Source organism: Podarcis melisellensis (genome assembly GCF_964234715.1).
Source record: "Podarcis melisellensis genome assembly, chromosome: 9".
Classification (NCBI taxonomy): domain Eukaryota; kingdom Metazoa; phylum Chordata; class Lepidosauria; order Squamata; family Lacertidae; genus Podarcis; species Podarcis melisellensis.
The window spans coordinates 36,653,376-36,681,158 of record NC_138541.1 but is presented as its reverse complement, the minus strand read 5'-3'; the positions used below and the strand labels follow the sequence as shown (position 1 = coordinate 36,681,158).

Below are 27,783 nucleotides of genomic sequence, written 5' to 3'. Positions count from 1 at the left end.
ATGTTCACGAGGCTGATTTTCTCTGTGGCAATCCAGACCATGCAGAGAGTCACACGCCCATTCAGAGATAGACCATGTCCTTTGTTGTTATGTTCCCCCCTTTTGCCAGGGTGCTTCTGTGTGGGTGGAAGCCACTCTGAGGAAATGCTGACGATTCCCATGCCATTGCCTCAGCTCCATGGTGGGGATACAAATGTGAGATGTGTTTGCACGCTTGCAAAGCTCCCCCTCAAAGTCTTTTAACGTTTCTTTCCAGAAGAGAGAAAATACAAATGCCATTTGTGCCCATATGCTGCTAAGTGCCGTGCTAACCTGAACCAGCACCTGACTGTCCATTCCGTGAAGCTGGTGAGTACAGACACTGAGGACATTGTCAGCGCTGTCACTTCCGAAGGCAGTGATGGAAAGAAGCACCCTTATTACTACAGGTGAGGACCCGGGAGAAAGCCAAGCCCAGAGACTCCGGCCCCAGCTGCCTTTTCTGCCCCTCTCTGTCTAGGAAAACCAAAAGAACGAGCTCAGTCGGGTTTGCTTCTGAGGGAGAACCTGGCAGGTGCATTTGGCTTGCCTGCATTTAACCTCAGCAGTGGCCCAGAGTGAGGGCGATGGATTTTGCAGGCAAACGTGGTAGTTATAAGCACCTCAAGGGCAGACGTAATGTGTAACTCTTGAATTACTCTCAGCTCACAATCTGAATCCAGAGATTCTATGGCCAACTTCCAGCATTTCCCAGCCTGCTTCTGAATCCATTCTGTATACCCCACACATCCACTCCACCTTCCCACTAATATCCTGGAATGCTTAGCCAAATAACCTATCACTTGTGGACTTTGGTCTATCAGAGAATGTGCCCTCCTCCTGCCACCTGAATAGGTGGACTTAGTCAGGCATCCATATAATATCTACTTGTTGAGTCACAGCTTTCCATTTTCTGAAAGCCCTTTGAAATGTGGGATGAACCAGGATGCAGCAAGTGACAATATTGCCATTTGTTGTCACCTGCCACAGTAGTCACATAAGCAGTTGCCACTGGGCTATTTGTCTGTCACTAATGAGGTGCTCCCTACTCTCAGGTTCACAACTTAAAGACATGACACAAAAGGAAAAAGGGATGAAGAGGGAGGAGGGAGGAAGCAAACACATGCACTAGTTCTTAGTTTTTTGCAAGTGTTCCTTCTGGCAGAGGGAGGAAGTAAGATCCCTGCAGCTGCTCCTCCTTTGGCCAATCGATGGGTTCAGGTTGGTCTTCCCCTTGTTGTGATGTTCTTCCTGGGGGAGCAACTTCCCAGTGGCCCTTGGTACACTGACTGATGACAGAAGCCAGAGTATGCTGCCTACAGAGTACGCTGTGCTTATCCAGTTCAAGCAAGCAACTGTGACCACTTGGAATCCAAACAACACTGGACCCCATTCCTATGTATGGGGTCATTCCTATGTAACTGCTTGCCATACATATCTCCCATATAAATCACACCACTGTAACCTGCCCTGACAGCATGCCATGGTATGCTGGGAGTGGTGAGTCTGTGTAGCCCAAATGTTGGTCATGGAGTGTCATTGCTTTTGCAAATATCTACCTCCAAGCTGATTGTGCAGACTGGACATTAGGTGACTTGCCAGCCAAGGCTTGGAAATTAATGTTGACAAATCAGACTGGAGAGATGTAGTTTTCAGTGTTTTGACTTGTGTAAAACTTGTGAGATCCTGTAAATACCATCAGCTATAGTATGTATATATACAGAAGTGTATTATCCTGCCTTTCTAAGCAAAAGCCAATGCAAGACAGTTTAGAACAATTTGAAATAAATAATAGTTTAAAAACAATCTAAAATGCAATAAACCAGAAAACAGCACTAGCACTAAAAGAGATAAATTAAAAAGGTTTTTCCTTTTAAACAAAAAACACCCACCAGGGAATAAAACCGGTTTTGGTGTATTACTCAAATAGGGCAGTGGTGTGCCTCTTTGGAGTGGCCATTCCATAATCTGAGCATCAGGACTGAAAAACCATTTTCGCTTGTCTTGTCCCAACAAGACTGGGTCAGAAAGCAAGGAGGGCCTCGTACTAAGCAACAGAATCTGGTCCTGGGCCACTTAGGAGTTTGAAGGCCAAACCAAGCCCCTAAACCTTGTTTATTGGTTGCCAATACCAGCAGGGCTAGAAGCTGATTGCAAAATGCCTCTTGGTAGCGGCTTTGTGTCTGCAGAGCTGATGAGTGCTCCCTGAGCCCATTTTGGCTTGCTTCTGTTGAGATTGCCCGGCATTTCTGCACAAGATCCCAACCTCACATGGGACTGTTTCCAAAGCTTGGGAGCTGCTTGCGAAGTCTGCAGCAAGCTCTCCATTTGTCCACGTAGCAGCCTGACTAAACATCTTGGCAAGGCTGCAGCACATCTTATTGCCCAAAGGAAATAGCTAGGTGATGTGCAGCATCTGGAACCTGTAGTTTTTAATTAACTTTATGATTATTTAGCATCATTATAGCGTGTTTGGGATTGTTGCCTTGTGCCTGCCCTTAATCATCTTGGCATGGCTGTCAGTTCAGAAACAGTTCAGCAGACAAAAGAATATCCCAGTGCTATTTAAACAGCGATAAGAAGACAAAGTTAGTAAAAACAGGAATTGGTCAGGTTGAATGAAGAAAAGTGATGTGTATCTGTCACAAAGCATTTCTGTAAATGCACACTCCTTAATCTTTCTAACTCTTTCCTGCCTCCAGCTGTCATGTGTGTGGATTTGAAACCGAGATGAATGTCCAGTTTGTCAGTCATATGTCGCTTCATGTGGATAAAGAACAGTGGATGTTTTCTATTTGCTGCACAGCCTGTGACTTTGTTACCATGGAGGAGTCAGATATGAAGGCTCATGTTGCCACCAAGCATGCAGGTGATCACCCCAGATCTGGGCTTGTCTCCTACGGCCATCTCTCTCCTTTCCCAGCTTCTCCACCGAAATGTTGGCTGAGGCCCTCTTGGTTGGATACAGTGGTCTGCAAAATTCCACTGACAGAAACTTCAAGTGCATGATTAAGACCAAACTGTTTTTAAGATTAATCTGTATCATGTGTTAAAACTGCATAGTTTATCATTCTGTTTAGAGTGAACCTTAAAAATCTGAGGCTGCTGTGTGAAGAGTTTGTGAGTGTTAATTGCTTCCATTAGATAAGAGAAGGCAAGGACTCACTAACACCTCTTCACACTATCTACGTGTGACCTTCCTTTGCAAATGCTTTGTATAGTATAATGTAGGCATCCCCCCTCTTACCTTTTGCAAGCATGAGGAAGTGACCTTATATCCGTGGGTAGAAATGACTTCAGTGACTTCACAGTTTCTCATCAATGGAAATAGGGACGAGTTGCAGGTGTTTTGTTAACACTAGACCAGTGCTGGTTTCCATTCTCCGCAACTATTTAAGCCAGTGTGGTGGAGTAGTTTGGGTGTTGGACTAAGACCTGGGAGACCAGAGTTTGAATCGCCACTCAGTTGTAAAGCTCATGGGGTGACATTGGGCCAGTCATTGTCCATCAACTGAAACCTGTCTCACAGAGTTATTAGAAAATGGGACGGGGAAGAACTTTGTACTCCACCTCAAGCTCCTTGCAGGAAAGGTGGGAAATGAATGAAAATGAATGAATGAATGAATGAATGAATGAATGAATGATATGCTGCTGCAGGAGGAACTACAAGGGGGATCCCAGAAAGGCTGGAATCCAAGGAGAAGCTTCACTCTAGTCATAGAATTGTAGAGTTGGAAGGGACAAGGGTCATCTAGTCTGAAACTCTTTAATGCAGGAATCTTTGTCCAGTATGGGGCTTGAACCCACAACCCTGAGATTAAGAGTCCCCTGCTACATACTGAGCTATCTTTCAGTGTATCTCTCTGTCTCTTCTAATCAATTGAAGAATGGGGAGATCATGCCTGTCTGAAGAGAGCTCCATTAAATCTAGTTCGATGTGAGTAGGACAAAGAAGGCTCTGATAGATAATTGCATTGCTTCCAAGACACGTCTACAGGAAGGTGACACTGGGTGGACTAGAATTACAAAGCTGGCAGCAACTACAGGTCATCTTGCCCCAGCTTCTGCCCATATTCAGAAGCATCTATCCACCAGCCACACGAGGGTCAACCTAAGAACAGAGCATTCTGTCAGCAAATTGCTGTAGCGTCCATAGTTCCATAGTTCCAGCCTCAAGGAGGGAAGGCAAACCTCTTATTGCAAGAAGTCCTTGGGAGCTCAACCTCCTATTAAGAATCCTACATCTACAGCAACAAAGAACCTGGCTAAAAGTCTGAGGCTCTGCTCCAGCCATGGGCAGATAGTTGCACAAAACTTGGTTGCTCTAGATGTTCATTCCCATGTGAAACAACTGATGCAACTGGCCAGATCAGGTGGGCAGGATGAGCACCACAGCATGTGGGTGGAGAGGTGCATGCAGATATGCAAGAACAGCTGCTGTAGCACATGGATCTCTGCCTGCATCTGGGGCATAAATTTTATATAACCCTAATACTAATAAGCAAGCTAATGCTTTGGGTTCTGTTGGTTGGTTTTCTCCGTAGGTGAAGAGAGGAAGACTCCAAGCGACTCAAACAGCCCTTCGTCTTCTTCTCTGTCAGCACTTAGCGATTCTGCCAACAGCAAAGAAGACGCAGAGAGCAGCCCCAAGCCCAAGGCTTCAAACAACCTGCTAGTTATTTCCGTAGTGCCTGGTAGTCAGACCTTATTGAACACGGAAGAAAAATCAGAAAAAGGTAAGGAGTTGGTGAAATGGATGCAAAGTCAGTCCCTCCACTTGCGCAAGGCTTTGGTGTGCGACTTAGGTAATAGTGTCTGTGATTTCCTCTTGCAGGTTTTGAATGTGTTTTCTGTAACTTTGTCTGCAAAACAAAAAACATGTTTGAGCGCCATTTGCAAATCCACCTGATTACACGGATGTTTGAATGTGATGTGTGCCACAAGTTCATGAAGACTCCTGAGCAGTTACTGGAGCACAAGAAATGCCACACTGTCCCCACCGGTGGGCTCAAGTAAGGAAAGCAAGTACACAAACTTTTACTGTGTTAAGTACCTCAAATATTGTGGGGATAGTAATGGGAGGGGGGAGAGCAACAAATTTGAACAGGATCCATTTCTGCCTGGAGAAACAGAGCCAGGGAAGTTTACTCTAAAAATCACATTCACTACTCAACAAAACCCATCTATAAAGGACAGGATACAGTTTTTCTCCTCTTACAACACTAGAACTCATTGACATTCAACAAAGCCAAAGATTCAGCATAGGCAAAAGAAAGTACCGTATTTTTCGCCCCATAGGACGCACCGGCCCATAGGACACACCTAGGGTTTTTTTGGGGGGGGGATACAGAAAAAAATTATCCCCCCCCCCAGGTGCGGGGCTGGGGCCGGGGAAGCCTGAGCTTCCCCCGACCCCAGCCCCCAGAACAGGCTGCTATCCGCAAGCCGTGGGAGAGCTGCACGAAGTCGCACAGCTCTCCCATGGCTAGCGTAGAGCTGCGCGAAAAACCTCTGGGTGCCGGCAAGCTCTCCGCTAGCCATGGGAGAGCCGCGCGACTCTCCCACGGCTAGCGGAGCGCTGCGTGAAGCCCTAAGCTTGGGGTGTGCTGAGCTCAGCCGCCCGAAGCTTCTGGGTGCAGGCAAGCTCTCGTCCCATAGGATGCACACACATTTCCCCTTCATTTTCGGAGGGGAAAAAGTGCGTCCTATAGGGCGAAAAATACGGTACTTTTTTTTTTTTTTACACAGCATATAGAATTTGCTCCCACAAGAATCAGTGATGGCCAGCAACTTGGAAGGCTTGAAAACAGGGTCAGACAAATTCCTGGAGGATAAGGCTCTCTCTCAAAAGCTACTAGCTACTCCATCAGTGTTCTACCTCCATTGTTGGGCTGCAAAAGTAAAGCAATAGACATTGACATCTAAGGGGGGGCGGCCTCCATCAGACCATTTAGTCCAGAGTTTGAAACTGAATCACTGAAAATAGATACAGCAAATATCAGACACTTTGAAACTTCAATATTTTCAGTGGCAGAGAACTAACCAAAACGAATGTACTAACATGTTTTTTGATGTAAATTTGTTTACTGCTGGTTGAATTTTGCCCATTGTTACATGGAGCTGAAATTCAGGGGCGGGAGTAGAGATGGCCTGTCTCTCCTGCTGTAGCAACCCTCTAAGGTACTGTTTCCAGAGGTCTACAGAGGTTCCATGATTTGGCTGAAATTGGAGAGAGACTGGGGGCCTTGTGGATTCTGTAGTCTAGTTCTCACATCACAGTAAGCCAGAGACAAACCTTGACTACAGATCATAGTTAGAGAGAGAATTTAACCCTGGTTTGTGGTTTGAATGACATGCTAAGCCAAACTTTGGTTTAACTGCCATCCTGCACCAACATATGAATGTCTGGAGAGGAGCAAAGTGCCTGTAATCTTCTCCTTGGGGGTCCTCAAAACAGTGCACATAAAGCACACCCAAGATTAGTGAGAATATTTTAACATTAGCTAGACAGTTGAAGCATTATTGTAGTTTAGTTTACCAGCTGAATAATTCTGGTTTGGTTTGATACACTGAACATAAGCCAGCTGTTGTTTCTCTGTAAGGGTGGAAATAAGTTCAAATAATGAAACATTCCTTTGAGTGTGAAATCCTGAAGGCTGCTTCGCACATTGTATTGGTTTTGGTTTTTTAAACCATCAAATCACATTTTATATTTGAATTTCCAATTTTAAACTGCTCATTGTGACATTATAGCAGAGGGTCACTCACAATCTGGGTACCTAGTTTTTAACCTAAAATACCCCCCCAAAAAAAACCCTGAGCCCAAAATGTTTCACCTTAAAGACATCTGCATTTGCATGTCAGCTTACGTTATAGCAGTAGCTTGACATTTCATGTCTTAAACAGCCAAGGACTAGCCAGGCCGCACAACGGGGTGAAATGGCCAGCGACAGCTTCCTGTTTTCTCTGCAGTCATAGTTTTGGGGGAAATTGAATGTCATGAATGTGTGGAATGGCAAATGTTTGGAAGAATGATTGCCCAGACCCTGTGTTTCAATATTTCTTTGGCGGTTGTTCTTGGTTTCCCCCTCCCACCCGGCAGGTGCCCATTCTGCATTTACTCCACCAACCGCCCCGCAGCGATGGAATGCCATTTGAAGACCCACTACAAAATGGAATACAAGTGCCGGATCTGCCAGGCAGTGAAAGCCAATCAGCTGGAGCTGGAAATGCACATCCGGGAGCATCGCCTTGGCAACCATTACAAGTGTGACCAGTGTGGCTACCTTTCCAAGACGGCCAACAAGCTGATAGAGCATGTGCGCGTACACACCGGGGAGCGCCCTTTCCACTGTGACCAGTGCAGCTACAGCTGCAAACGCAAAGACAATCTCAACCTGCACAAGAAGCTCAAGCACGCTCCCCGCCAGACTTTCAGCTGCGAAGAGTGCCTCTTCAAGACCACCCACCCTTTTGTCTTCAGCCGCCATGTGAAGAAGCACCAAAACGGGGACTGCTCCGAAGAGGAGAAGAAGGGCCAAGGGGCAACCTCCAAGGAAGCCGGCCCTCTCCTAGCTGCCAACAGCCCCCGGAGCCTCTTGTCACCTCTCTCGGTGATGTCTGCCTCCCAGGCGCTGCAGACGGTGGCCATGTCGGCTGCTCACGGTGGCGGGGCAGAGCCAAACCTGGCACTTAAGGCCTTGGCCATCAACGGCACTTCCCTGTGCTTTGACAAGTACCGGAACTCGGAATTTGCCCACCTCATTCCCTTAACCATGTTTTTCCCCAAGAACCACTTTGAGATCACATTCCATGCGCCCAGGCCACAGACTGTACGGCCGGACGACACTTCGCCGAAGCACTCCTTCCTTGCCTACCTTGGACTAACAGAAAGGGCAGAAACTGTCTGAGGGCAGCCAAGTACTGTACCAAAAAAATAATACTCTCCGCCCACCCACCCCCACCCCCCAACAGACACCCAACAGGTATATGCATTGCTGCAAACCATACACCCAAGAGGTATGGCTGGCTGAACATTTGTACTATAGATCATTAGTAGTAAGGTATAGGAAAAAAATGGCTCTGTGTGTCTCCTTAAATGCATTGACATGAAGGCTGCTTTATTAAAACTCTTCAGAGAAGTGACCTCCTGCATACCTTCAGAGGCATGTTCCCAGTACTCTTATCTAAGAAACTATTTTGTCTTGTTTAAGCTGAACAAGAGCGTCCTTAAAGGCAATCAGCACTTGCTTAAGGTTACATATTGATGCATTTTCCTTTTGAGATGGTGAGTGTGAGCGTGTCTGAAGGGAGAGTCAGTGTGCCATGACATTGCTTTTGCACATCCTTTTGTACTGGCTTATTTAATATGAACACATGAAGCTGCCTTATATACTGAGTCGGATCAGTGCTCCACCTAGCCCAGTAACGTCCACTCTGACAGGCAGCCGTTCTCCGGGGTCTCAGGCAGGGGTCCTCCCCAGCCCATCTGCTCTCTGGGATTATTTAACTGGAGATGCTGAAGATTGAACCTGGGACATTTATACATGCAACGCATGTGCTCTACCACTGAGCTGCAGCCCCCTCCTCTTGTGATGATTATTGCAGTTCTCCAGTCTCACCACCTTGCCTGCCTAGCTTTATTTTACAGTTACTGGAATGCGGATACAGCAATGCTAGGTTCGAGAAGAACTGGCATGCCAGTCAGCACTACTTGGGATTTGCTTAGTACACTATAGTGCTTGCTTTGGCCTCAGATCTGAGAATTCAAGGATGAACTAGAGGAGCAGGAATTGCTTCTAGCTCTGCAAGGTTAAGGCTGTTTTACATGGTACATTTCCACCAGCTGGCAGTAATAATATCTGTGCAGGCAAATGCATGGGCACTGTAGTGTTGGACATGTAATATGGTTTTACTCAGTGTACATGGACAGGGTAGACACTGTGCATACAGGCTGCCTCTTCCCTGCCCCCCCCCCAAAGCACTCCTACCACCCTTGAAATGTTACAGTGAACATGCATATTCCACCACAGAGATGAGGTTTTTTTCCCTTCGTAGAGATAATGTATGAAGTGGCCCTGAACACACATGAGTAAACAGACACTTGGTGCAGATCAGGGTGGTGGAATCTGCAGCCCTCCATCTGTTGTTAGACTCGTCTCCCATTGGCCTCCAGCAAACATGGCCAAGGATGATGGGAGTTGTAGTCCAGCAACCTCTGGAGAGCCCAAGATTCCCATTCCTGGTGCAGACAGACCTGTAAACAGCAAGTGCAATTCATACACGCACAAGGTCAGATTCTTCTGTAACTCAGGGCCACTTCTTACAATAAGTTTTGTATTTGAGTACAGCTATCCAAGTATCAGTTTTAAATGGGGCACATGTATTGCATTTAAATCACTGCTTTTCTTTGTGAAATAACTGAAGTCAGGAATCTGATCATTTCCCCATCATGTTTCTGTCTCGTTCGCTGGGAAGAGATGTGATTTAAACACACGTGCACCATTCAAAACTGATGTAAGGTCAATAAAAAAAGTATCTCATACCAAGAAGCCCTTTTGATCATAGATCAAACACACACATTCTCAGTATGTATTAATGCAGTGATTACCTTGGTTTGCAAAGACAAGAGTGTACATTCTACAGAGATTAAATCCAGGAATAGGGATTTTTAAAAGGAAGGGTTTGCTATATTCTGGGTATAAATGCTCAGACTAAATAAAGGCAGGTTTTGCACAGTGCTTGAGTCTTGCACTAGTATGTTTCTCACTTGCAAAAAAAAGGTAAGAAAAGAAAAAGTGTAGAAGATTAAAAAAAACTTTTGTCGACTGAAGAATTATCAAATTGTATATTTGAAAAGTAAATGGCGGAGTCTTTTCAACATAAGAATGGTGCTTTTTAATCATATTATTCTGTTCTATATCCCCAACTGTTCGGCTATATTTTCAGATTTTGTGTCCCTATGAACATTACCCTTCATGTTATTTGTATTCCTTTGTATTATTTTGTTAATGCCTACTTAAGTATACTCTTCTAGGAAGCTAACTTTATATTTTCTTAAAGCTCTTACTTTGTGGTCATTAAAATGACATAAATATTGCACTTTATTGCAGTAAGAAGCAAATGTTGCATTCCTAATACACAATCGAAGTCAATTGTTAACTTTTCCCAAGATTTAACTTTTCTCTTGCCCATGCACTGACATTTATTATGTATCATTATCACATACAGTTTTCTCCACTGAACATGTACGTGAGAATAAGTCCAGATCTGTGTACGTGTTCAAAGACCAGAAACTGTTTACATTGGATGACAAAGAGGAAAGGAACCTAAATATTAGCAAGCTATAATACTAATGTAAAGTAACTACAATCAAAATAATGAGAGTCTGCACATGAGTTTAAACAGCATGTGGCCTCCCCTAATTCAGCTACTATGGTAAAGTAAGTCATTATATTAGTTGTTCCTAACACATGTTGAGCCCTGTTTATTGCACTTAACTCTGCTAAAACTACTCTTTGGGATTCATCCTTTGTTTTTTGGCAAACAAATGTTTTCAGATAAGGTCAGTACAGTGTCATGAATTGTGGCATTCCATCCTAAGATGTGGTGACTTTTGCTAGTCGCTGTCATGCTGTCACTTGGTAGGTAGTACAAGGTACACCACCAGCACCATGCAAATCTTAGAAATCAGGTTGGCAAACACACACAAAATGGTTTGATTTCCCATCATTCTGAGCAATTTTTTGTAGGCTTGGAGACTACCCACGTCTGATGCAACCATTTATTTAACTGCAGTCCTGCCACTGGATTGAATGGGCTCCATTATTTCCTCTGCTAGGAATTTTAAGAGAAGCTGCGATGCTGAAGTAGGACTTACTTGCTAGTCAATAATGTGTAATTAAGAATGGGATAAATGAATATCTTTTTGGTGGAAATCAACGAACTTCTCCCCCTATAAGCAGTTGCTGCAGTTAACTAACTAAATATACCCAATACGGTTCTTGTCAGATTTGTCCAAACTGTCACGTAGTGAGTCTTTTTTTAAAAGGCAGGGTAGTGGGAGAGAGACCAAGCAGTTTGTCAGCTGGAACACAAGCATAGGAATGTTAAAGGAATATTTTCTGTAAACCAAATGGTGCAATATAACATAGGAACTTCAAGGAATGAAAGTATTACAATGCTCTAAGCAACTGAATGCCTTGGGTTTAACCATTTCCTTTTTGTATTTGTCTGTCATAGTGATGCTTAATGTAATTGGGCAGCTTTATTTAGCACTTTGAAACACTGAATTATTTCTGGAAAGTTAGTTATACATGATTTCCAAATAAGAGAGAGAGAGATGCATCAGGAAGTGTTTTTATTTTTTTAAGGAAAAAAATACAGTATTTATCTTGCCCTTGCATATACAATAATTGGTTTGCTGTTTCAAGCTAAAGAAAGAAATGCTCCCTACAGATATCCTTTGCTTGTTAAAAGACTTCACATTTCTACCAACATGCTCACTTTGTATCTGCTTTTCTCACTATGCATTCTTTAAGATAGGCTGGTTTCTTGTTTTCCATCTAGTAATTTGCTTACATTCTCAGCACTTTTCTCGCTTCCCCTCTCCGACCTTTCTAACTTGCTGTATCATATTCAAATATCACAGTCAAGGTTTGTGTACATTAATGGAAATTTGTATTGTATAAAGCTTTTTGCATTATAAGGCTGTACAGGGTCATTTTGACAGTAACTGGTATATTTCTTTGCATCTTACGTTGCATTGCCAATTTCTAGTGTATCCAGTTTGGAAGTATATATACTCTAATTAAAAAACAAAGTTGGCTATACTCTGGCATCATGTGTGCTTCTCTTTCCCATTGTTTAATTATTGGGTATGTAGAGAATAAATAATTTAGAAGGGAGACCTAAAACAAAATGTTGCAGTATGGAGTGATTACGTTGCAGGACTCGGCTATTTTGTTCTCATCCCTGGGTTTCCATTTTCCCTCCTCCCAACTGTCAAGACAGCATTCTGTGGCCCAGAGCATGCTGAGTCCTCATTGGGCAGTTTTTCTGTCCCACCCACACTTGCAAGCCAAAGTTCCCCCCCAAAAAAAGATCAGTTGTACTTCTGAAAACCTTGGAGTTTGCCCAAACCAGGTGATGCTTCTCTTTTGGGAAGGGTGGTGCTGTTTTGGATCCACAAGCAATAGCACTTCAAGCCCAAATGTTGAAAACAGAGCAGATGCTATTAAATGCTGGTGGGGAAAGTTGGTAATGCCTGTCTAGCTCGGAGAACTAGGGAAACTGAAATAAAAAGTTAACATAATACTACTTTGGCAGTGCTGTTCTGATAAATTCCTATTTATGTTTCCAGGGTTACTTGATGCTTCAGTTTAAATTGAGACACGGTGAATGTGTTGCTAGGAATAGATCATGCAACAGGCTCCAGGGACAGTGTTGTCTTTTTAAACCTTTTCTATGCATAATTCAGACTGCTGGTTTATCATCTATAAAGCCCTGTAGAATTTATGCCAATGCTTGAATTACAAGTTAAAATAGGCATATAACTAAGGCCACAAAAGTTCCTAGCCTGCAAAAAAATCGGTAGCTTGTGGGCTGACTCCCTCCTCCAACAGCAGCCCATTTGGTCTCTATACTGGGTGTGGAGGAGTGATGGGGTCCTCCATTCAACCTCTTCATGTTCACTAAATGTGCAGTTCCTTGTCACAAACGGCTACTGGGTGGAGGATTAACTATAAGGCTGCACTACCATGGTTTACATTACAGTAAAGCAGTGAAATATGCTTCCTTTATGTTTCAGAAATAATTCCTGGAAACATCTATTAATATTTAAAGGTAGTAGATACTACTACATCATTCTCCTTAAAAAGAAAAGCTACCAAAGATTATGTTTCTGCTCTAAATAATAGTAGCTTGGAGGAAGCTGAAGGTGTTCCTCCTAAAGCCTTTTCCCCTCCTCAAGCTGCTTTTTTCAGCCCAGCTTCTGTTTCCTAATCCATAAATTTACACCGATGATTCATAAGAATATAACAAAAAGTGCCGCGCTAAAGGTTTTGAACAGGATTGAGGAACCTGTGATTCTCAAGAGCATGCTGTGCTACCCATCAGCCCTAGCCAACATGGCCAATAGGCAGGAATAATTTGATTCATATCCAGCAGCACCTGCAGGGCCACATGTTCCCCATCCCTGGTTTAGAACATCTGGTTCGGGAACCAAAAAATACATATCTCTTGTAGAAATTGCTATGGGCAAGGGAAAACATTTCTCTCTAACCAGGCCTTTGGCTGATTGAACAATCTATGGCCTCTTAAATGTGTTTGTTGTTTATCCCCCAGAGAGTGGGTGAGGGTGCTTTCACTTGATGTCCATGACCTGATATGTTTTCCCACACCAGCAACACTCCCTACCAACTCCTTTTCAGAAAGCTGTCATCAGTGCATGCACAAAAGGCTGTTCAAACTGTACACACATCCGCTTAACCTCAGCTTGCATTTTCACATAGGATGGAGGCTGGGGTTTTGGGGGGGGGTGCGCATCAAAGGGGAGCATTTCTCAAGAAACTTCAGGACACAGATGGATTGTGGCTAACTAGCAGTGGAAGCACATTGGAAGCAGAGTAGATAGTAATGTGCAAATACCCTCAAAGCACCGAAAGAGCTTCTTGTGTGGACAAGTATTTTATCAACAAGGTTAAACCAGAATGAATTCACAATTCCAGCCCTGTCCCCCAGTATCAATGCATTTTCTAGACATGCAGTAAAGCTTCTCCACCTGCAAGGGCTACTCCAATTCACTTCATGTAATTGGTATGAGCACTTCTAAATGGATGTGAATGTGCTCCTCTCCTGCTAATGAAATTAACAAAACCCATGCACAGAAGAAATCAGTGTGTGCATCAGAGCACCCACAAATCTCTGGAGCAAATTTTAAAAAGGCAAATTCTTTACTGTCTCTTGAAATCTGCTGGTACCACCAGTATCTGCTGGTACTATTATTGTAAGATTTCTTTTTCTTGGACTGAACACCCCTCCCCCTCTCCCAGGTACCATATATGCTCTTTTTGCATGAATACTGCAAAACATTTTATGGGGTTTCTTCCATGTTTGGACCTTGCTTCTCCAGGAGTTGGTAACAGATTCAAAGAAACATGCATCTGGCTCCAGTCTAGGCATGGCCATACCTGCAGAGTCAGTTGAGGTCCGGAAGATCTTGAGTCACCTTTTCCATGATTTGCAACCCCTGAAACAAATGAGATGGAAAATGCCATTCAGTGTGCAGGTTCGCTTGTAAATAAATATCCATGGATGTTCAGCAGAACATCCATGGATAGGACAGGACAGAAAAGGCAAATTTACAGATATTTTTAATAGATCTGAAAGAATCTTCAAACTTGCTTGATTTTTAATTGGGTGTCTTTTTCTCCTGCCACTAAGGCCCTGTTGTTCGGTCATAGAATCATAGAACTGTAGAGCTGAAAGGGACCACAAGGGGCATGTAGTCCAAGTCCCTGCAGTGCAGGAATCTTTCACCCAACATGGGGCTCGAACCCACGACCCCGGGATTAAGAGTCTCATGCTCCACCCACTGAGCTATCCACAGGGTTTTTAGGATATGTTCTATTCCATTAAGATTGCACAGAAGAAGAGAGAGTAGGCCATGACCCCTAATCCCAGCCCCTGCCAACCCCTTTCCCAAAACCTCTCACGCATTGGAGAGGTGTATTCAATGGGGAATGGTGCTGATTGTGCAAAGGCTGGAACTTATGCAGGCGCATGATCCCCTTATCAGCCCTTGTCAATAGCGGCTGGCTATAGCAGTGTGCATTGCTTCTGTGTCTGCTGCCATCTTTTATCTCCTTAGGAGATGGATTCAGTAACAAAACACATAATACATGGCATTCATAGAGCACTTTAATTCCATTACTGCCATCACATTAGGGTTTCTCTGGAATAATTTATTATTATTATTATTATTATTATTATTATTATTATTATGGGACGCGGATGGCGCTGTGGGTTAAACCACAGAGCCTAGGGCTTGCCGATCAGAAGGTTGGCAGTTCGAATCCCCACAACAGGGTGAGCTCCCGTTGCTCGGTCCCAGCTCCTGCCAACCTAGCAGTTCGAAAGCACGAATGCAAGTAGATAAATAGGTACCGCTCCGGCGGGAAGGTAAACGGCGTTTCCGTGCGCTGCTCTGGTTCGCCAGAAGCGGCTTAGTCATGCTGGCCACATGACCTGGAAGCTGTACGCCGACTCCCTTGGCCAATAAAGTGAAATGAGCGCCGCAACCCCAGAGTCGTCCGCGAATAGACCTAACGGTTTGGGGTCCCTTTACCTTTTATTATTATTATTTATTAACTACACTCTGAAGCTGCACTTGGTATACTTAAGTAAAGCTTCGACTGGCTTTGATGGTGATTAGGGTTCAGCAAAGCAGGGATGGCGAACCTTAGCCAGCCTCCATCTATCTGCCAGTAAGTGGCTGTCAGCTTCCTCCTCAGTCTCAGTGTTGCCCCTTGGAGGACTCAGCAGGGAGGAGGATGGGAACAAAACTAGATTTGAATTGACTTTGCCTGTATAACTCCCTCTCGGCCTTGCTGATGTGGTCCAAAGGAAAGCCAAGCAATACATTTGGCACCAGCTTGGCTGCAGGAGTTGCCTGAAGGAGGCATGCAAGGCGACATCCAACTGTCTTAGGGACTCCACTGGATACAATCCATAGCTTGCAAAGACCTGTACTTACCACTGAATCGGAACTCCCAGTAACAGGCCACCCGGTCAGAATATCCTGACTTGCAGTTGATGGCGTCCCCATTTTTATTCCAGTATGGTTCCCTATAACGAACGGAAAAAAATTAAAAAGTAAAAGCAAAAGCTGGAAATTTTGCCACGGGAAAATGAATAAAATAAAATAAAATTCCACCAATTAAAGGAATCTGGAGTGCTCACCGTTTCCCCTGGGGTATTTCATCGCCTGCTGAATTTCATACAGTGGTACTGCTGGTGATGGAATGATGACTGCATTATGATTCATCTGTATATATTTTTTCAAAGGAATTGAACATAAGGTGATGAGATCGTAAAGTTGCATCAATTATAAATAACATGCCTGCCTATACAGCTGGGCGCCCTCTTTGCCATTACTGTTTTGTTTGCCATGAATTGTATCCTGGACATCGGTGAGCTAGCAACATTTGGAGCCATTGGATAAATTCCAGGTGTTAAATTTCTAGAACGAGAGGCACCAGCACTTGAGCTTGGCTGGAAGTCACCATTTCTGACCTCTCAGCTCTCCCAGTGGATGCTTGAGGTGGAGTGACAGGATGCACTTATGGGAAGCATACTCTGTGCATGCTGAAGGCCACTCTCCTGGGTTACGTTCTGCATCCTGGAACTGAGCTCTGCCTCAACAGAAGCCCCGCAAACCTCACTTTCTAAAATGAACCACAATCCCATTAGTTGAAGTTGAAATATTACGAGTACTGAACACAAACACGTCCCATTGTTTCCATGCTCTGCTTCCTCCTCTCACATGGGGAAAACAGTAATTATTCTCCTGGCAGAAACACCCTCTCTGTTGTCAGAGCTTAATTTGAAGGATAGCTCACTAGAACTTGGTCCCAGTATCAGCATGTTATGCCAGGATGCACATATACCTTCAGGGTATTTGTGATATAATTGCCATGCATGTGGAAGGTGGTTTGCAGGGGCACCAAAGGGCAGGTCACTGCCCCCAGGGAGCTTGCAATCATACCGAACAGAGGTGAGGAACCTTTGCCCTGTTGGCTATTGTTGAACTGCAACTCCCATCACCCATCGAGGATTGCCAATAGCCAGGGATAATGGGAGTTGTAGGAAGCAACATTTGAGAGGCGGGTAGGCTCCCCACACCTGCTCTAGAACGTGTAAAGAGTGATACTCTTGCATTTGCAGTGATGTGCCCAGCTTAAGGCACCTTTTCAAACCTCTTATTTCTGGGCAATGCTTCTTAATAGTGCATGCAAATACAAGCCTTTCTTTTTTTAAATAATAATTAAAAAAATCAGAATAATGGGTCTTCTTCTTTGCTCTAGTGGGTTAAACCACAGAGCCTACGACTTGCCGATCAGAAGGTCGGCGGTTCAAATCCCCATGACGGGGTGAGCTCCCGTTGCTTGGTCCCTGCTCCTGCCAACCTAGCAGTTCGAAAGCACGTCAAAGTGCAAGTAGATAAATAGATACTGCTCCGGTGGGAAGGTAAATGGCATTTCCGTGCACTGCTCTGGTTTTCCAGAAGCAGCTTAGTCATGCTGGCCACATGACCCGGAAGCTGTATGCTGGCTTCCTCGGCCAATAAAGCAAGATGAGCACCGCAACCCCAGAGTTGGTCACGACTGGACCTAATGGTCAGGGGTCCCTTTACCTTTACCTTAGTGCTAGACCCAATCCTGCAGTAACAGAGTCTTCCCTGTAGGATGCAACAGAAGCATTGCAGCAAGAGAGAAAGCCTGCTTGCTTCTGTGAAGTGTTTGTGAGAGAGCGTGTGCATGCAAAGGAGAGATGTGTGCAGCCTAAGTGCTGGAAATGGGGTGTGCCTATTTGACCAAAGGATTTTTATTTTTTTTAAATATATGTTAATAAACAAGAAAGCAATCCTCGAAATGGCAGGGAATCGCTGTAGGGGTTAATAAAATGAAATATAACTACCCCAAAATGAAAGGGTTGCAAAAAACGTTTATAGATTAAAATGAGTAAGTAGCGTGGTGACCTTTATCAAACAAGTGAAGTGGGGGGGGGGGAGGAACTGTGTGCTGTTATTAATGATGTCACAAGCACAATCCAGTTAATCACGGGTGGGGAAACTGTAGCCTTGCCCCACCAGCTATTGGACTCCAACTCCCACCAGCCACAGCCAGCATGGCCAATGGGCAGGAATGTTGGGAGTTGTAGTCCGGCAACATTTGGATGCCACAGGTTCCCTACCTCTTAAGTAGCCACTCAAACACTTCTACACCTATGCTTAACTACTGCTGGTGGGAGGAGGGTTAAAAGCTGGTTTGCCACTAAGAGGAAAGCAAGGAGAGAATAACATCTTCCACATTTCAAAAAATACATCATGTGTACAAGCAATTTGGGCCATCCTGCAGGTGCCTGCAGATTTACACCAGCCTTTGCCAACTCCAGCTGGTTTTGGACTACAACTCCCATCAGCCCCAAGCAGCATGTGCCAGCTGAGGCTGATGGGAGTTGTAGTCCAAAAAGCTGGAGGGCCTCATTTTGACAACAGCTGCTTTACCTTGTCATGTCAGTGCTCAACCACCTAAGCCACACATTGCTAGGTCACTTTCACAACTACAGCAGAAGGAGCAGCATCTGTGAGCACATCCTCTTATAAAGCTGGCACCCAAAGATCCAAGACCTGGCCATGAAATAAGTCAAAATCTCACATAAACTGGAACACACACTGTCTTCATCACTCAGTATGCCAATTCTCACACCACTTTACTTTGTGGCCACTAGAGAATAAAAAGCCAACCACATCTCAAGGGAATCCTGCTGGAGCCAATAGGATTATTCTGCGATACATGGCTGGAAGACTGCAGGCTCATTATTCTGCATTTTTGCTCGTCTCATCTATGCAATTTTCACTAGCTTCCCTGCTTCAGAATGCTCAGGTGTAGACAATGAGAGGCAAAGGGGGAAGAAAGAATTGCTATATTGGCCTTGCATGTCATGCCTTCCAACATGACAAGTCTTCACTGGGCAGTGGATGCACTTCTAAGGTTCAGGATGAAATTGCACAACATAGGTGTGAATGTGTGCAATGAAACAGCTTCCTCTTCTACCCCAGGGGTGGGGTGGGGGAGCGCCATGGAAATGTCTATTTGGGGAGAGAAACTGTGGCAGGAGGAGGTACTCAATCTGTCTAAAACCCAGTGCTTTTTTTCTAGAAAAGCAGGTGCCGGTACTCACCATCTGCTTTTCTCAAGAAGTGGCTTCATGCTGTGTGTATGTGTGCTCTTGTTCGCATCCATTTGCACATAATGAGGAGTTGGTCCTCAAGCGACACATACACAAACACACAAATATCTAGTGCTCTACTCACTTGTTGGGAATGGTGTTGAAATTTCTTCCTATTACTTGAAGACTTTAAGAAACTTGGATGGCAGCCTAGAGGGGACAAACAGGAAAAAGATTTTTCCCTCCATGAGGAATTTCCCTGAATCCAATTTTTTTACAAATGACAAGGCATGACACAACTGCTTTTCATTCATAAGCGAAACATGCATAGAGTTAGATCAGATGCAAGCCTAACCTGGATGGAAAAGTAATGTCAGTTATTGAGCATTCTCAATTCTCTTCTCTAGATACCTGCTTTTGTCTACCTTGTGTAGGGTGGCCACTTATGCATTGCAAAAAAAGAAAAGAAAAGAAAATGTAGCAGCAAGGGAAAAGAAAGAAGTGGATAGGTATTTGCATATGTTAATATATATGCAAATGTATGAATAATTGCTATAATTTAAACAGAAATAGACCAAAATACAGAATATATAGTGACATACATTACTATCAGGTGAGCATGATAAAATGCACACCTGATTTTTCATAAGTCCTCTTTGTGGCAGAAATTAGGGGCAGGCAAGTCAGGCGAGCACCGGGAATGTCAAGATTGGTGATGCACTGAGCATAGAGGACAGTAGGCTCAGGGAGTGCCTGTCTTGGGCTGTCTATTCTGATATCCCCTCAACAAGCTGTAGCAAAAGTTAGTACAATTTTGTTTTCCCTTGTGAAGCTGGCAATTAACTCGTTGCATTAAAGTTCTTCTCTTTCTCTCACATGCAGGAATATTTACATCAGTCAGTGCGCATTCAAGAAACACCATCGGTGGGAATGATTACAATCAAATCTGTGCATATTATGTTCATTGTCTTATGCGACAGAGATAAATGTGTGGAAACTCCGCATCAAAATCATGTAACAGATAGAAGTTGAACAAATGGGGGAAAGTTTATCATCTGACCTCCAAAATCACCAAATAATCTATCCCTCCTAATTCGGCACTTGCCTTATTATCACTAGATTTGACCCCAAACTCCACCCTTAACTCTAAAGAACTAATTTCCTTCCTGTTCACAACAGCTAGACTAGTTATTGCCCAACAATGGAAGAGAACCTCTAATATACCAACAGAGGCTTGGCTTAATAACATCTGGAGTATTGCTCTATCAGAACGCCTCACAGACCATTGGCAACAAATAAAAGGCATCTCTGAAAAAGATACCTTTGATATAACCTGGTCTCCCTTTTTCTCTTTTATTGAAGAAAAACGGGATGTGTTAATGCCATCATCAGGTGTCTGTGGAGGGGATATATTCATTGAAAATGTTGTGCTTGAACTTTTGAATAAATGTGTGTTTTTTAATTTAAAAAAAAGACATCGAAGAATTAGAGGTCACCAAAGGCCTCCCTTTGTCTAGGGCTGGCCTAGCCACTCTCTTCTACTTACAATCCCATATGAATAACAAGTAAGAGTGTCACCTCTAAATGCATCCTTGCAGTCAATAAATAGCTGGGTGTGCATCTGAGAGCTTCCAATCTCTGTTTAGCATGAATTTCAATGGGCAGCCTTGGATAAGAAACATTTCCTCAGTCTCACAAGGCTGTTGTGACATGAGAGTGAAAACCTTCCATGTGCCGCACATTAATGCGACGGGGACAGATAGCTCTGTGAACAGAGCTTACCAAGTTACTCAGCTGAATTAGATTCTGGCTGGTTTTGGAATGAGCATTGCTCTATGGCACCATCTAGAGGTTGCCTGCCAGCACAGCATACCACAGCTGCTGCCAGCTGTATACACTGCTATCCAACATATTTGTACAGTGGTACCTCGGGTTAAGTACTTAACTTGTTCCAGAGGTCCGTTCTTAACCTGAAACTGTTCTTAACCTGAAGCACCACTTTAGCCTATGGGGGCCTCCTGCTGCCGCCGCGCTGCCGGAACCCGATTTCTGTTCTTATCCTGAAGCAAAGTTCTTAGCTCAAGATACTATTTCTGGGTTAGCGGAGTCTGTAACCTGAAGCGTGTGCAACCTGAAGCGTATGTAACCCAAGGTACCACTGTATCTCCCTTCATATTTCTCTTATGTGTCCAGCTGTTTACAAAGACTTCTCTCGCCCAGAAAGTTTCTTCTTGGTTTTCCCGGCTGCAGCGTGAATTGATGTTTTAAAGCCCGATTACAAAACCCCTCTCATTTGCTACAAAATCATAGGAGTCACGCCTCTTTCTTTTTACCCTTGTCAGTTGTCGCACCATGTTTAGGATTGCCGTAGTTTCCAGAAAGATAATGAAGCCGGTTTATCAAAAACACTCTGGAAAAAACACAAAAGGAGATATGAACTCATGTAGAAATTACTGGAAGGAAAAGCAAGAAGTGAACTCTACATAAGGGTTAGGCATTAGAGTACGATGTTTTTTATTAATTTTATCCAATTTATATTGTGTCCTTCCCCCTGAAGAAGCCGAGGGAGCCAATAATGAAACTATTCTAAAAAATGTTCTCTCAAGCAGAGATCTCAGGGTTGCCATGACCAGTGTCCTTCAAACCTTAAATGAATGGATAAACCAAAATATTTTTAAAATCCTCCTGAAAGTCAGTGATGAGGGAGACAGCCATACTTCACCAGGGATGGCAGTCCACAAACAGCCACCAGAAAGGCCTTGTCACAGGTCAACCAGACAGCACGCCATGGACATACAGCCAAGAAGGCCTCACCTGCTGATCATAGGGTCCGAGATAGCTGGTTTTGGGGGAAGGCATACTTTTAGGTACTCGGGTCCCAACAAGCTATTAAAGGCTTTATATACTAGTACTAGCACCATATATTAGGCCCAGAAGCTCACTGACAGGGCCAAGGCAAGACATTTTGCTGCCTGAGGTAAAGTTGGAAATGACCCCAACAAATCAAGGTGTCTATAGTACCCAACACCAGCCAGGTTATTTTGGTACCTGAGGCAGAAAATCCACCATGCAACTCTCCATACCCTGGAAGTAATTATATAATAATAGTAAATTATGTAGATACCTTTACATTTAGCTGCCCTTTCATGACACCCACGATCAGCTGCCTCACTTTGCCTAGTTATATGGCAGTTATAGCTACCTTACAGTTCATATCTGAAACCCTACACACTCTGAAACACAGCCAGCCCTCAAAATTCAGACTTCTGTTAATTTTGCAATGCCGTTCTGCATACAAACAATGTGTACACATATGATCATATACAATGTGCACACAAATGCCTTTATTACCGGAAACAACATACTGAAATACATTATATGAAGCAAAACTGTGTATATGAAATACAACTGCATACAAAATTGTGATATTGGGAAGTATTGGCACTGATAGGCCTACAAATTGTCATGGGGATTTTTAAAAATTTGCAAACTGATGAGAAAATGTAGAGAACCGAGTTTAAGACTGGAAGAACAAGAAACCAAAATTGTCAGATTCACCCACTTACAGGCTGAAGGACAGATATAGGACACTACAGGATAACAGAGGCATTCACATCCTACTTTCTCTGCAAGAGTATTTCTTAACTTGTGAACAGGCAAGAGAACAGAACACTCCAGAACAGAGCAACAGCCCTGTTTGAATGACAGAAGAACCACATTGGAGGCTAAGCTGGAAGGAGGAATAATCCAGACTGACATCTGAAGGGCTTGAAAATACATAAAATCGCTAACCCTGAAGACATGATGGATTGGATAATGTGCAGTCTGGATGCTTGCCAGATCAATATTTAAAATGCAAGAAACACTGTGAAGAGCTACAGCAACAGAAAAGGCATTACCATCAATTCAGAAGTAGTTTCACTCCCTCGCCTTTCCCACAAATTATGCCCAGCCAAGGAACATAATTTGCTGCTTGGAGTTCCCCCTGACCTGTGGAATGGTAGTATAATATCTGTTTGTCTGGCTATGAGTAATATTAATGGAGGGCTTCTAGAGGGTGGGCAAGGAGGGCAAGGTATATATGGAGTTCATCGCAGCTTGAGATACTTTTAACTAGTGCAGTAGGCTACAAGGGGCAGGGCATCACTGCTGCTCCATTGCAGCAGTAACATCCATTCCTATTTATCTTAAAAGCTTATAGAGACAGTTTATAGAGGAGCGGTGAATTCTGCACACACACACACACACACTCCCTCTGGTCACACCCTTCCAATACAGGGGTTTTTCTTAGGTTTGGAAGGATCAGTATGGCTACAGTGCTGTGCCATCTCCCTGGAGAGGTCTGTGAAACTATAGTGTTCCAAAATTAAGGAAACTTAACAATGTACAACAGGAGTGTTTATAGTGGCAGACCCTCTCAGAGGTCCAGAAGCCAGGACCACTTCTGAAACCCCTGCGGCCGTAATAAAGATAAAAAAATGATAAGCACAGAGAAACAAAGTAATGCACCCCAAAACAAGAGTGGTTTATTTCTATATTCAGGTTGGATTATATTGTGTTTGGGGTCCCTTTCTACTCTACAATTCTATTATTAGACTGTCTCGCCGGAGTGGTGCATGCTTCATTTAACACCGGTCCTGAAAGATCTTCTTTGGCTCCCATTACGTTTCCGAGCACAGTTCAAAGTGTTGGTGACCTTTAAAGCCCTAAACAGCCTCAGCCCAGTATATCTGAAGGAGCATCTCCACCTCCATCGTTCAGCCCAGACAGTGAGGTCCAGCACCAAAGGACTTCTGGCGGTTCCCTCACTGTGACATGTGAGGTTTCAGGAAACCAGGCACAGGGCCTTCTCGGTACCGGCATCTACCCTCTGGAATGCCCTCCCATCAGATGTCAAGGAAATAAACAACTATCTGGCTTTTAGAAGGCATCTGAAGGCAGCCCTATATCGGGAAATATTTAATGCCTAATGTTTTACATCTTTTTATGTGCTGTAAGCCGCCCAGAGTGGCCGGGGAAACCCAGCCAGATGGGTGGGGTATAAATATTATTATTGTTGTTGTTGTTGTTGTTATTTCTATGATCTGACTGGAGGTTCTACAACCCTGCCTTCAAAACGTACATCACCTACTTTCCTGACATGTCAGGTTGAAAGCTATTTAAAAAATTGTCCCAAGCTATGGTGGTCTGTTGTTTGATCTGACCATGGTGCTCTTTCAGTTTGTAATTATTTGCCTTGCTTTGATCATTGTCATCTTTCTTTTACAAACAGGAGAGCCATTCTGAGAATTTCTAATGAAGAGAAGGGTATCTAAATAAAACAAATGACTCTACAATGAAACAGTGGAATTGTACAGAAAGGGCAAATACCAAGTGAGCAGCCCTCAGGCAGGTGCAGGGCTGTTATGGAGAACGTTCCTCACAGGAGCTGCCTCTCCTACATGACTCTCTTACACAAGCATTTCCAGAGCAGCATTGGATCCAGGCAGCTGCAATGCCACACTCATAACATACGAATCAGGCCTGTTTTCTCCCTTGTGCCATTTCAGGATTTGCTAATGGTCTGTATGGGACAGAAGTTTAGCTTACAGGAACTATGATGCTATAGGCTGCCAGAACTGAGACCCCAAGCTCATCTATGTGTCTGTTTAAACCGTATTTTCGCTGATGGGCACAACTCCTATTTTCTGATCTGTCATATAGCAAATATGAGCAGCTGTTTTTCATTATAAGATGAAATTTGGCATAAACAATGAGATCATTTTCTCCTTACTGACAGCATGTACATAAAATTTAAAAAACAACAGCAACACACACACACAGAATTAACTCTATTCTTACTAACAAGAAAGGATATCAAAGCACGACTCTTAAGCTGACCACCCAGGATCTTCCAAGATTTGAGGACTGCTTCACTGCTTGCTTGTTTAAATATATTCCACAACTGCTAGATTTGTTATTATAAGCATAAGATGCACTGCAAGTTTTTCTACCATCTATCATTAACTATAAATGATGCACACAATTTTCTCAAGGCCTTCTCATTATACAGTTGGTGCCATTCCATTAACCATCTCTTCCCGCATTACTACTTGCACACAATTACTTTAGACACAGGACCATAAGCAGCAAGTGAGAACCCTTTCAAATACTTACAGATTTTTGCAATGCACATGAATGCACATAACTCAAATCTGCAGAAAAAGCTCTTGCTGTTGGATGACATTTTTTTACCACCCTTGATTGGTGCTTTCTGCAGAGTGTCAAACTGGTTAGGCTTGATGGTCAGGCTTGGCTAGTAGAATGAAGGACCACTAGCTAGTATGGGCACACTCAGGGTGTGCATGCATGCTCTCTTGGTACTTAGTCAACAGAAGAGAATCAACAAATTAGAAGCTGGGGACAACCACAAAAGGAAACGCCTACTGGGATGAATGGGAGAGATTAAAGTTGCTTCTCAGATACAGATTCAAATGTTTGTGGGTCTATTCAAATGGGGAAAAGGTTGATTAACAGCCAAATAATGCTCAAATGGGGACAGGCCTGTTGTTTTTTACCAAACATGCTAATGTTCAGGATCTGGGATGAAAGCTTTCACATAATTCTTCAGTGCAAGATGAAAGTTGGACAAAACAAAAATAGGATTTAAAAATAAAACTGCCACAGATCTCAGTGCTATCCCAGTGAATCTGAGAGCCTCGAATACAATCACTAGGTTGAAGAAAAACTATATTCTAGTGATATATGACAAACACAAACATTTTCAACAAACTAACAAGATCATGTGGCCAAGACAAGTAAAATGCTGCCTTAAGCATCCATTTGAACACCAGCAAAAATTGACTCACTGACACCTAACAATATAACACTGACTCATAAACTTTCACCCGGTATTCTTAAGCCTCAAATGACAAATAAGACCTTGTTAGCTGTATGATGTTAATCCATATTTATCTCACTGACGTTAAATCGTTTTTGTGGGGTAATGTGCTTTGTATCTCAGCAACCAACCAGCTGTTTTTCAGGACGTGTATCTAAGAGTTCCATGTTTGCTTTCAGACAGCACTAATTGGATCCAGAGCTGTATAGCAAGGAGCACAAATTCAGGACAAACAAACAACCAAACACGTCAAAGGGAGGGATATCAAAGCCCAAGGTTAGTTGCTCATCCTTTCCACACCCTTCTAGATTTAGCTACCTGCCTGATGGCAACATTTTTGCTGTCTTTACACACACACACACACACACACACACAAAAAAACCACCCGGTTAGGCCCAACTATTAGGGTGTCAAAGGCCAGTTTCATGACAGCCAGTTATCTGCAGTTTTGTGCAAGAAATCTTTGGCTTGAAGTTTTACGGACGATCACTTTTACCAGTGCCAATCCAAGACTTTTTGCGGCTTGAGTACCACCCCTTTAAAAGGGAACAAGTCCCATTCAACTTAGCAGGATTTACTTGTGAGTAGACACGCAGAAGATGGCACTGTCAAGACAACGATTCTTGCCTTCATCTTCTTCCCCCTGCCTTTCTTCATGGGCCAGCTTTGACCTCCCTGTAAGAATATGCTTACTCTGGAGGATGAGGCTTGTGGATCCTGGTAGGAGAGGAGGGGGTAACATGGCAATATGCAGAGCCATCCAGCTTTTTATTTCCATAAGCCCCAGCATAGGTGGTGGGGCAGCTGGCGTCTTCTTGGGTGTGCTGTTCCCAGGCTCGGCCTGCATGGAGTTTGATCTCTTCGAAAGCTTCAGAAGAAAGAGGGCTGAAGGGCAGCGTCAGCCCGGGAGCCAAGAACACATACTTGGCCATGTGGAGGCCTCCTTCAAAGCCAAACTGCAATATTACATAACTTTTAAGCAATTCTTTCTCCCTGCTGGTGTCAGTAACTTCACTTGCTTGTGTGGCCCGGCCTACTTAGAGGAAGTGGGGGTGGGGCGGGGAGAAAGACCTTGCTCTTTTTCATAAAGGTTGCTAAGCAACAGGTCCTGGAATCAGAAGCATTGTGTACATCAGATTAAAAAAAAAAAAGGCTGAGGGGCAAAAGAGTTTCAAAGAATAACCGATATTCAGCACAGGCTTCAGAGAGCGTGTTGACCTGCTCACAAGGAAATGTGAATAGGATCGTGCTCTAAAGCCCACCACGTTCAATGGCGCTGGGGGTTTCTTTGTCGCTGACTCCCCGTTTTACCACCTCCTCAGATATAGTGTCTTTCACTCCCGGCAGGTAGTTAATTTGGAGTTGCCACTGCTCCTAGCTCCCTACTCAGTATGACCAGTTTGGATTGGGCTCCCCACTTTAGCCCCCAAGGCAGGAGTGGAGGAACGTCTGGCTTATGGGTTGGTTTGGGCCCACATCCTGCCATCCTGTCCCTTCTCACACAGTAACTAAGCACAGGGGGGAACATTTCCCATTGGATAGCTAGCCTAGCTCAGTTGATGGAAGCATGAGACTCTTAAGATCAGGGTTGTGGATTCGAGTTCCACACTTTGCAAAAGATTCCAGGGGGCTGGACTATAGGACCCTTGGGGAACCTTCCAGCTCTATGATAACAGTAAAAGGTAAAGGGACCCCTGACCATTAGGTCCAGTCATGGCTGACTCTGGGGTTGTGGCGCTCATCTTGCTTTATTGGCTGAGGGAGCCGGCATACAGCTTACGGGTCATGTGGCTAGCATGACTAAGCTGCTTCTGACGAACCAGAGCAGCACATGGAAGCACTGTTTACCTTCCCGCCGGAGTGGTACCTATTTATCTACTTGCACTTTGACGTGCTTTTGAACTGCTAGGTGGGCAGGAGCAGGGACCGAGCAA

General features: G+C 43.9%; 2 protein-coding genes across 7 annotated transcripts in view; one reads left to right on the top strand and one right to left on the bottom strand.

Moving 5' to 3' along the window:
* Positions 1–11,849, top strand: part of ZNF827 (zinc finger protein 827) — a 112,064-nt gene extending 100,215 nt beyond the window's left edge. For 4 of the 5 annotated variants that reach the window (XM_081925904.1, XM_081925907.1, XM_081925905.1 and 1 more), the window contains 5 exons: positions 257–428; positions 2,721–2,887; positions 4,563–4,754; positions 4,853–5,030; positions 7,121–11,849. In XM_081925904.1, the coding sequence (XP_081782030.1) occupies positions 257–428; positions 2,721–2,887; positions 4,563–4,754; positions 4,853–5,030; positions 7,121–7,928 (1,517 nt within the window). In that variant the 3' untranslated portion in view covers positions 7,929–11,849. Of the gene's footprint in view, positions 1–256; positions 429–2,720; positions 2,888–4,562; positions 4,755–4,852; positions 5,040–7,120 lie in introns of all 5 variants that reach the window. The other variant, XM_081925908.1, reaches the window with a different exon arrangement.
* A 2,235-nt stretch (positions 11,850–14,084) lies between these two features.
* On the bottom strand, positions 14,085–26,884 carry LOC309378199 (uncharacterized protein C4orf51 homolog). Of its 2 annotated transcripts, none has more exons than XM_081926236.1 (6): positions 26,543–26,884; positions 21,303–21,379; positions 19,115–19,179; positions 15,979–16,063; positions 15,773–15,864; positions 14,085–14,266 (listed from the first exon to the last, which is right to left on the bottom strand). In XM_081926236.1, the coding sequence occupies exons 1-6, from the start codon at positions 26,779–26,781 to the stop codon at positions 14,216–14,218; spliced, it is 609 nt and encodes a 202-aa protein (XP_081782362.1). In that variant the 5' UTR covers positions 26,782–26,884; the 3' UTR covers positions 14,085–14,215. The 2 variants fall into 2 exon arrangements, with proteins under 2 accessions (XP_081782362.1, XP_081782361.1); XM_081926235.1 differs by having other exon boundaries at positions 26,428–26,821.
* Positions 26,885–27,783: the final 899 nt, after the last annotated feature.